The following is a 10046-nucleotide window of genomic DNA, read 5'->3' on the forward strand; positions in this document are numbered from 1 at the left end:
CCGATGATTTTAATTGTAATTGAATTAAAATATACAATAAATAAAATAAAGTGAAATTTGTCCATAAAAAAGTGCCCACTATTGCTGCAGACACTTTTTTTTGTGGCTGTGGACAAATAAAAAGTGGCTATGAACAAAAAAAAAATTGTCCACCAAAAGGTGTTCACCTACGGTGGATGCTCTAAAGGAGCCTAGAATATATCTCTGGACTGGAGTATAGGTTAAGTGTTTGAATGAAGTATACTAAAGTTAGAAATTAGTTAAATGTTTGTTACTTACTACGTAGTACATTATTACTTTATTTGGTAGAAAGTGGTAGCAGAAACTGATTGAGAATGGACCATACAAGAATAAGGTAGTGACTAGGGACAAAAGTAAGACTGGTTTTATTTTTGGAGGAAAAAGTTGCTTTCAATGTTATGATCATTAAAATGGTTTTTGTGATTTTGTTTTGGATAGTTAAAACCATTATTTTCAATTGTATTTCCAATAATAGACTATTTTGAAGACCAAAAATTACTACTATTGAGTATATATATTTTGGGGAGCCTATAGGAATTGGTCTCTATCTATTTACCTTTTTCTTTACAAAAAAAAAGTCCCATTTTCTACTAATAATTTTCATTCATTTTATTATCTCTCTCTTATTTTTCCGATTTTGCATAAAATCAGATGTCGTACACTATCATATTCATGGTGGTCGTTTGTAAAACTCATGTTTGCAAAGGGCATAGTATTGAACAGAAAGCCCAAATCATTTGGGCCAATGTTTCCATCCGCTATTTTTAACGGGCCGGTCCGAATCAAGATTGGGCTAACATCTACAATTTTTCATAATTTAATATTTGCAAAAAAAAAAATCAATAACTAATTTAAATCCAGATTCTAGAAAAAGCGGGAAATCCACAAGGTTTGATCTGCTGAATAATTTGCCCTACAGATTTCACTTCACTTCACTTGGCTCAAAACACAAACAGTTGGTGTGAGCAAGGAGAAGGAAATGTCGAAATTCGATTATCCCAGGCTCCCCCGCCACCAAATCGTCGCGGTACTGTCCGCGTCCCAGATCGCCGTCGTGTCGGAGTCCGAACTCCTCCGCCCCGACCCCGACCTCATCTGCAAACTCTACTCTCACATCCTCATCTACATGGACATTCTCAAGTAAGCTAAATACCCTAACCTAAATCTGCAATCAATTCTAGATTTCTCGTTTTCAAGTTATCGATTACGAATTTCCAGGGACGACGAAGAGCAGATGGAATTTGAGGCGCTGGAGCATATCGAAAATCCCGAACACCACTTGCACTCGATTCGGATCATGAATGTGTACGTCAAGCTTCGACAGCTTTTGACGGCTATTAGCTGTCCCAAATCCTTCACCCCTAAAGACTTGATTAAGCCAGAGGCTGACCGCACCGAGTTCTTCCTCAGCGCACTTCTCAATTTTCACCTCCACAGGTGATTGCAAACCAGTTTCTTATCATGATTCAGTACTGATATAACTGTTGAGCAGGGCATGATTTGAACTGATTATAATGTTTAGGAATGCAAAAATGGAGCTATTGAAGCCTATTTTTGACGATCTAGAACATTTTGAGCAGCAGAAGCTAGCTGCTGAAGCTAGAATTTTGCAGGTGCTTCATGATGTTTACACTGGTGCTTGTTCGGGGATTTGATAGGTATACTGCAAATATATCTTAACTATCTTTGGATATTGCAGTTGAATGCAGAGATAGCAGAGATTGAGGAGTTAAGAGAGAAGGACTTGCCGGGAGTGCAGGAATTGAGTTTGAAGATTAAGGAATTGCATCATACAGTTGATGAACTCAACAAGGATCAAGCGACGTTGAGGACTACGATCAAGCAATTGAAGGAGAAGAGCAAAGAAACTGATGAGAAGGTTTGGCATCTTGTTTGGCGTGTCTCTTTGTTGAGTAAACTTGGTTTCTCTGATGTGGAGTACTCTGATCCACTACACATTTTCATGAGGTTTTGCATTATCCACTAACAAATAATTTTACATTTTCCTTTGTGATTTTCACATTTTGAGCAAAGTCCTATTGCCTATTAACTTTTTATTGGAATACATGCTTTAGTTTTTTGGGTTGTCCCCATCAAGTTACAAACTGGTGTGGGCACAATCAACCAGGACCCTTCTGATCCTATTCTCTTTTTATCAGATCTCTAGTGCAGAATTTGCCCTTGTTCAAAGTGTTCAAGAAAATGCTAGTTTGCGTTCTAAAATCGTACAATCACCAGACAAACTTCAGGTAATGTCTGCATTAATTTTAGTCTGAATCTCAACTAACTTTGATGAAGTGTAATATATATCTCTATAGATGTTCAAAACATTTTCAAACAAAAAGCTGGCTAAGTTGCTGTTCATTCTCTGCTGGTTCTGCTGGCATCATATTACATGGCACTACTGTATCCTTGATTGCTTGAAAGCCAGATTTTTCAGCCAGATATAGTTTAGTTTGTGAAGTATACTCTTGTAGGGTAGGTCGGTAATATTACGAGGGATGAATCATCATATGGTTTAGGTTGCATAGGAGTTTTGCCTGTTTTGTAGGTGTTTATTGTTAGTCTTTGACTTTGATATGCATACACAAGTACACTTCAATCGTCATGTTCTTTCCAGACTGGCAGATGTTATTTTTACCAAAGTATGTGCACTTGTCAATTCTGTATTATTTAGCCTGATATTTAATGTGTCCGCCTTTCATTGTTCTTTTTTTTCTCCTCCTTTCATGTTCTTATTCGTTTTTGTTTGTGCATTGTCCTCTGGGTTCGAATGGGCTATTTTTACGTACTCCGTGAGAGGAACGAGTTTTAAATTTCCGTCTGAGAAAGTGTATTTACATTTCTCATTTCATACCTGAATATGTTCTCCCTTAGTAAGTGGACTGATGATAATAAAGGCTGCATTAAAATCCTAGTTTTTTTAATTCATTTTCAATAATTTCAGAGGGCTTTGGAGGAGAAAAAGTTGGCCCTAGCTGAGGCGAAAGATGCTGAAAGAGCTGCAATACAATCTTTTCAGGATAAGACTGCCAAGCTTGAGGCCTATGCTAAGGTCTTCAATGTTTCACATTTAATGGTCTAAATTGTAGAAAAAAAATTGCCGCTTAATAATTTTGCGAAGCATGTAAATTCAGTCCTGCAGTTCTGTTCTATTTATGATATATTTGAAAAGCAAATATATTTTACATTATATGTAGTGAGATTGATGAGATTTTATATTCTGATCCTCAGGCTTGCAAGAAAATCTCTAAGCACTTAAGTCGGATGCAGGCTGTACAAGAGCAGGTTTTAGTTTTTTCTTTTAGCCCAATACTTGCATTTGGAACATGTGAAAACAATTTTCCATGTAATCAAGTGCTCTATTTTAAGCTTGATACATGAATTGTTTTGTCGGCACTACAAACAGGTAAGTTCCGCAAAGTCAGTTGAGAAAGAAGTGAAGGTCCTCAAAAGTAAGCTTAGTGACGAAGATGTTCAAGTCAAATCACTGGAAGCAAAACTTGTAGATATGCAATCAAAAGGTGGGCACATTTTAAACTTTTTTCAGTAATGATCAGTTCTGTGATCTGATTCCTTAATTTGGACTGTTAACAGCGGACCAGCTAAAAGAATACAAGAGGCAACTGGAGAAAGAGAAAGCTATGCGCCAAGAAGAGGCAGATAAGGAGGTAAATAATGTCGAATTTGAAGTGGAATCAAAGAGGCGTGCATTAGAATTGAGGGAGAAACATGTGGAATCTGTGGTTGCAGAGGTAAGTTGATATATGAATTCTTTTGGTGGCTTATGTTATCTCTTTGACTTGTGACCAGTTTTACATTTAACGTATGTCAACATTTTGCAGGCAGAAGCTATAAATTTGAAGAGAAAAAACATTAGGGAGGAAGCAGATGCTAAAATTCAAAAATTAAGCCATAAATATGAAGAAATTGTGTCAGAGGTACTTATTTAAAAGTTATTTTCGCAGATGCTCGTAAGATTTTGTGTCTTGGCTATAACTATCTTCATATTCTAGAATGCATCTACAACAGTGCTGATAATTTATGTTGCATCCTTATCGATAAAAAAAATGAGTCCACCCTAATATTATCTCTCATGTGAGGGACAATAAGGAATAGGAAAGGGTGAAATCCTTTTTATAGGTAAGGATGAAAAAATAAAACAGGGATTTAAAAAGATAAATAAAAATATACCATATTTTCCTTATACCTCAAAGCAAACGCAACATGGTTTAGATATGGTTTAGAAATCAGTGGAAAAGGCAACTCAAATAGCTACTGATTTTGGAGTAGACGCTGCAATTTATGTTATTTACTAAGTGTATTTATTTCTCTTTCATTTTGATTATTTGTGCAGTTCGATAAGTATTCAAAATCGATAAGCAACTTGCTAGCATCAAATGGATAAGAACACGAAGCTGTTCGTGGAAGGAGCTTGTCTACTGCCTTCTACTAGTTTTTCTTAGTTGATGTTATTAGAGACCACTTGTATGAAGCTCCATATATGATCTCGTCCTATCACTGCGTGTCCAATGGTCTAACAGAATGTGTTGTACAAATGTATGGTTTCACACTGCGGCAAGCACTATGTCGTTTGAGGTCGTCTATGATAGACATCGACCGACAATATTTTTTTTGCGCGTGTAATTCATGTTCAAATCATAGCACTGCGTACTTGAGAGAGATTCTTTCTCGTCTAAAGTTTTATTTGCATCACGCACAAGAGCGAATGGTTCATGAGGCAAATAAACATTGCCGCAACGTGGAGTCTCAGGTCTATTTGGTTTCTAACGTTAGTCCACATTATATTCAGCTGTGAACAGAAAGCTCACCATCTGTTTTCCTGGGCCATTTGACTTTTGAAATCAAGGGTTGTTTGGTACTGTATATTTTTGTGGAAAAGGAGGAGCCACATATATCAAATATTTTATTGTTCATTATATTAATTGAAATAACTATTTAATTTATATCAAGTTAAATAATAAATGTACAATGTAGATAAAATATAAATATCAATTGAATCAGTTAAAAGAGTAGAGAATGGGGTACAAAAACATGACTCATGTCTCATGGAAGGTATCGTTGGGGGTAAATTTATTCATATTTGAAACTTTATACTGCTTCTATTTGTATCTGTAAAATGTCCATGAATATTCAGACAAGTCATTTATGGCCATGTGATTGTCATTTATGTAACTAGCAATAGGCAATTTATTGAAAGCTAATGATTAGCAAGTTCATTTATACTATCTCAATCTATTTTCAATAATTTTATTAGTATGAAATTAGTCAAATAAAAATATTACTCCTATTTGAATAATATTTGACGTTATTTTTAAGTACAAATTGCACACTTTACAGTTTAATCGACAGCTTAAAGTACAATTCACAACTAATAATTGATAGTATATTTTTTATAAAAGAAAATTTTCCAGATGATACCACATAGTTTAATTTCATCATTCCCCAAAATTAGAAACTTTAACTTTATTAAGTTTGAAAAAAGAAAAAGAAAAAGGCAATTCCACTCCACACTCCAATCCCACCCCGCCGCCTCTCCGCTCAAAATGCGCCTCCTCCTCCTCCTCCTCCTCCTCTCGTCGGCGCTCCTCGCCACCGCACACTACTTCCCCTCCACCCCCTCCCACTCCGACTGGAACCCCGCCCGCGCCACCTACTACGCCGCCACGGACCCAATCGACGCCGTCGGCGGCGCCTGCGGCTACGGCGACCTCGTCAAAAACGGGTACGGAAAAGCCACCGCCGCCCTCAGCACCGTCCTCTTCGAGAAAGGCCAGATCTGCGGCGCCTGCTTCGAAATCCGGTGCGTGGAGGACCTCCGGTGGTGCATCCCGGGCACCTCCATCATCGTCACCGCCACCAACTTCTGCGCCCCCAATTTCGGGTTCGACGCCGACGCCGGCGGCAAGTGCAACCCGCCGAACTCGCACTTCGTCCTCCCGATCGAGGCGTTCGAGAAGATCGCCATCTGGAAGGCCTCCAACATGCCGGTGCAGTACCGGCGGATACGCTGCCGGAAGGAGGGCGGCGTGAGGTTCACGATCGGCGGCGGCGGAGTGTTTATATCGGTGATGATTAGCAACGTGGCCGGCGCGGGGGACCTGTCGGGCGTGAAAATCAAGGGGTCGAGGACGGGGTGGCTGCCGATGGGGAGGAATTGGGGGCAGAATTGGCATATAAATGCGGATTTGAAGAACCAGCCGCTGTCGTTTGAGATTACGAGCAGCGATGGAGTGACGCTGCCTTCGTACAGTGTTGCCCCCAAGAATTGGGAATTTGGGCAATCCTTTGAAGGTAAGCAGTTCGATTCTTAGATTTTAGGGGTTTGGAGAAGAAGCAATGGCATTGGCGGTATTGAATCGATTGTTTGATAGTGTTTGGATTATCAGATTATGCTTGTGGTGAGAATTGAATTGTTGTATTCTACTCTAGTGTTATGTTTCTCCTAATTTTCCATAGCTATTTTCAGAAAGGGGAAAGAATTCATCAAGAAAGAGCCAAATTCAGTGTTGTCGGCAAGTTTTTATCTTATTCACTCAGATGTATAAAAAATACGTAGCGTATGATATTTTTATGTTGCGGCAGTGCTGCGAAGGGAAACAAATTTTTGAAGATTTTGTACTACTCCTGTACTCCACTTCTCATGTGTTAAGAGTTAGACTTCGCTCGTCTTTCTACAAATATACGTAAGAACTAAAAGAAGTAAGAATTGATACACATTGATTAACATATGACCCTAAACCGTTATTTTGAAAAAAATTGTAAAAATTTTGATTTTTTTTTTTAAATTTTGACATCGGAACATATGCATGTATGATATCGTTGGAATCCTTATAAATTTATCTTTAATTTGATATATGTTATATGAATTTAACGTTTTGGGATTTCTTTTAAAAGTTAGTTATAACTAAATATGCAGTTAATTGACATTAATATCCACTATTGATATTTTATGGAATTAATCATATGTATAACTTTATTGACATTTTTTTTGATCGTATTGACGTTTAGGTGGTTGATGATCTAGGCCCTTAATTTGAATATCTAATGGTTATTATTTAATTGTAGTTAGCAATTAGGTATTGAGCAATATAACACTCCCCACGACACATGTACGGGAAAAATTCGTTACTTTTATTTAAATAAAAAAAAAAATACATTAACTAAAAATCAAAAAAATTACATAAATAAAAAAAAAAATCCGAGCTTCCACACACGAGCCATCGCCCCACTCTACTCCTCACTAATTTATTAAAAAAATACATTAAAAAATGTTAGTATGCCTTGAATCTGTTTTAGTTTGCCGCTAGCCGAACGGGGGTCTCGCCCGGCCCGACGCTATGACATGTTTCTGTTTCAGGTCCTAATTTTCTATTGGGCCTAGTTGTTGTTGTCCATCGCTAGATGTTGCTCTTGTACAAAAATTTAGAGAGAGAGAAAATCGCGTATATATAGGTTTTCAAAAGTTTAAAAAAAAAAACGAAAATTGGGCGTTGGCCGATCGGCACGCCACAATGGCGGCCAGCGCACTAAATCGGCTAGCCCACGCCGATTTTCTCGCCGATTCTCGGCTGGCCGATTGCAATAGTTTGGCTGCCGATCGGCTAACGACACGAATCGGCTAGCCGCTATTGTGGATGTTCTTAGGCCAGCCACAGGCTAGCCACTCTCTCTCCCTGTCACGTCATCAAGCACTAAAATTCCACCGCCACATCATCATTTTAATCAAATAGGCTAGCCACAGGTTAGCCGCAATAAAAATAATTCAAAAACAACTACATTTACGGAATTAAACACAAAATACGGAATTAAATTTACGACACATATACGGAAAAAATTCTTTAATTTTATTTGAATAAAAAAATTACATTAACTAAAAATAAAAAAAATTACATAATAAAAAAAAATTCGAGCTTCCACACACGAGCCACCGCCCCACTCTACTCCTCACTAATTTATTAAAAAAATACATTAAAAAATGCAATAAAAATGCAATAATTTTATATAAATTAAAAAAAGGCCCATCCTAAAAAAAATTACATAATTAAAAAAAATTATAAAAAAATACATTAAAAATGCAATAAAAAATGCATAAAAAATACATTAAAAAATGCAATAAATAAAAAAAATGCATAAAACAATACATTAAAAAAATGCAATCGGCTAGCCGAAATTGAGCCTACAATGACGGCTAGCGGGATCGGCCAGCGGTCGGCTAGCGCCCGCAAATCGGCTAGAGCTCGCCGATCGGCTAGCCGAAATGCCGCTGGCCGGTTCCAATAGTTCGACTAGCCGATCGGCTAGCGACGCAAATCGGTTAGCCGCTATTGGAGATGCTCTAACATTTCATATTTTACTTTTATACCTCTCCAACATAAAAAAAAAGCATGAGAGATTATTGTAGGTATACTTACAAATATGATTGTCGTCCTAGTTAAACAATGTAACAATTCTTTTAATTAACAATAAAAAGAATGACAAGAGTTCTATGATGGAGTTGTTTAATGGATTTAAATATAAAAAAAATCGTAATTGAATATTCTAAATATAAGAGATATTTTTTACTACATAAGGAAAATATACTTTCATAATGAAACAAACTAAAAGGGAAAGATGACTATTTTGAATGGTTAGAACGGTGTATAATTTTTAAAAGGATTGATAGTCATTTAAATCACGAAGTTTAGTTAAATTCTTGTCATTTGAATTGATTATAGTAAATTACGAAATTTCAATTTTTCTTAATTGTCTCATCCATACACGAAATTTCATTTTTTTAACGATATTCAAAATGACGTGTTACTTCATTTTTTTTCTTTATATTCTTTTATTTTCTCATTCCACTTCTTATTATTCTGAAACACGTCATTTTGAATATTGTTAAAAGAAAAATTTCATGCATGGATAAGACAATTGAGAAAAAATAAACTTTTGTGATGTAGTATCCAATTCCAAAGTTTACAGTACAGACCAAAATTTGACCAAACTTCGTGATTTAAATAATTATTATCCCTTTTGTAAATAGAGTAAAAACATGCTCAGTTGCACATGGTCAAAGGTTGCAAGACATGTAACAGCACTTCACAAAGTGTTAGTGTTGCACATTGTGTAGCAATTCGGGGTCTAAGTTGTACGAGATGCATAACTTTTGCAATTAGAGGTTTACCCAATTGAATTGCCACAAAGCTACAAGCTTTGTTGGTAAGCATGACTAGAGGTGGGGAATTATACCGAAATATCGGATTTATCGTACCGAAAAAATACTGATTTGTCGGTACGGTATGATACCATACCGAAAGATTCCGTACGGTAACGGTATTAGATTTCCTATACCACGGTATACCGACATACTGAAGATTCGGTATATAACGACGCCTCAGTATATCGTGGTATAGAGGTATACCGTTGATTATTAAATATATAATATAATATTTATGTTATATCTATAGGATTATTATGGTGTGTGATCAAATACTAACTAAGTTACAGCAATAAGTAATAACTAATATCAACACATAGACATAAATTTATCAATCTTCTTGTTTTGATAAAATTATGTCTTTGTATTGATATTTAAATTTACATGTTGTATTTGCGTTGATAATTTTAATACGCATAATTGAAAGTTATTAGTTATTACTGTAAATTAGTTAGCACGCTATCGCAACCCTTATTGTTATATGGAGTATATAAAACCTTTATATTTATAGCAGGTTCGATCCTTCACTCACCAGCAAGATTCTAAGAAATGAAGATAATGTTGTTCATGATTTTATAATTTGTTTTTATTTGGTTGTCGAAGTTTTATAAATTTGAATATTAGAATGAATGTGTGGAATTTAACTGATTTGTACTCCCTCCGTTCCTTCATAGTTGAGTCATTTTTCCATTTCGGGAAGTTCCCTCATAGTTGAGTCATTTCCATTTATAGTAATTTTTTCCTCTCTCTTACTTTATTCTCTCTACTTTATTCACTTTTTACTTTATTCTCTATACCTTTTTCT

The 10046-nt window shown here is 36.2% G+C and overlaps 2 protein-coding genes across 2 annotated transcripts; both read left to right on the plus strand.

Annotated features, from left to right (window-relative positions):
* Positions 1-928: 928 nt before the first annotated feature.
* LOC125204612 (kinetochore protein NUF2 homolog) lies at positions 929-4704 on the plus strand. The gene is made up of 11 exons (XM_048103320.1): positions 929-1161; positions 1240-1458; positions 1544-1634; positions 1721-1900; positions 2181-2270; positions 2969-3076; positions 3256-3309; positions 3431-3545; positions 3619-3776; positions 3867-3962; positions 4379-4704. Exons 1-11 carry the CDS (start codon positions 1001-1003, stop codon positions 4427-4429), a joined length of 1323 nt encoding a protein of 440 aa, XP_047959277.1. The 5' UTR covers positions 929-1000; the 3' UTR covers positions 4430-4704.
* A 737-nt stretch (positions 4705-5441) lies between these two features.
* On the plus strand, positions 5442-6666 carry LOC125208493 (expansin-A13). The gene has a single exon (XM_048108125.1). It carries the CDS (start codon positions 5457-5459, stop codon positions 6354-6356), a length of 900 nt encoding a protein of 299 aa, XP_047964082.1. The 5' UTR covers positions 5442-5456; the 3' UTR covers positions 6357-6666.
* Positions 6667-10046: the final 3380 nt, after the last annotated feature.

The sequence above is a fragment of the Salvia hispanica genome, chromosome 2 (genome assembly GCF_023119035.1).
Source record: "Salvia hispanica cultivar TCC Black 2014 chromosome 2, UniMelb_Shisp_WGS_1.0, whole genome shotgun sequence".
In the NCBI taxonomy this organism is placed as follows: Eukaryota; Viridiplantae; Streptophyta; class Magnoliopsida; order Lamiales; family Lamiaceae; genus Salvia; species Salvia hispanica.

Excerpts from the sequence above, each read along its gene's own strand:
- LOC125204612 (XM_048103320.1), top strand. The coding sequence starts at position 1,001 with ATGTCGAAATTCGATTATCCCAGGCTCCCCCGCCACCAAATCGTCGCG. Across the intron at positions 1,162-1,239 it reads ATCTACATGGACATTCTCAA|GGACGACGAAGAGCAGATGG; the intron begins GTAAGCTAAATA and ends ACGAATTTCCAG. Across the intron at positions 3,077-3,255 it reads AGCTTGAGGCCTATGCTAAG|GCTTGCAAGAAAATCTCTAA; the intron begins GTCTTCAATGTT and ends TCTGATCCTCAG.
- LOC125208493 (XM_048108125.1), top strand. The coding sequence starts at position 5,457 with ATGATACCACATAGTTTAATTTCATCATTCCCCAAAATTAGAAACTTT.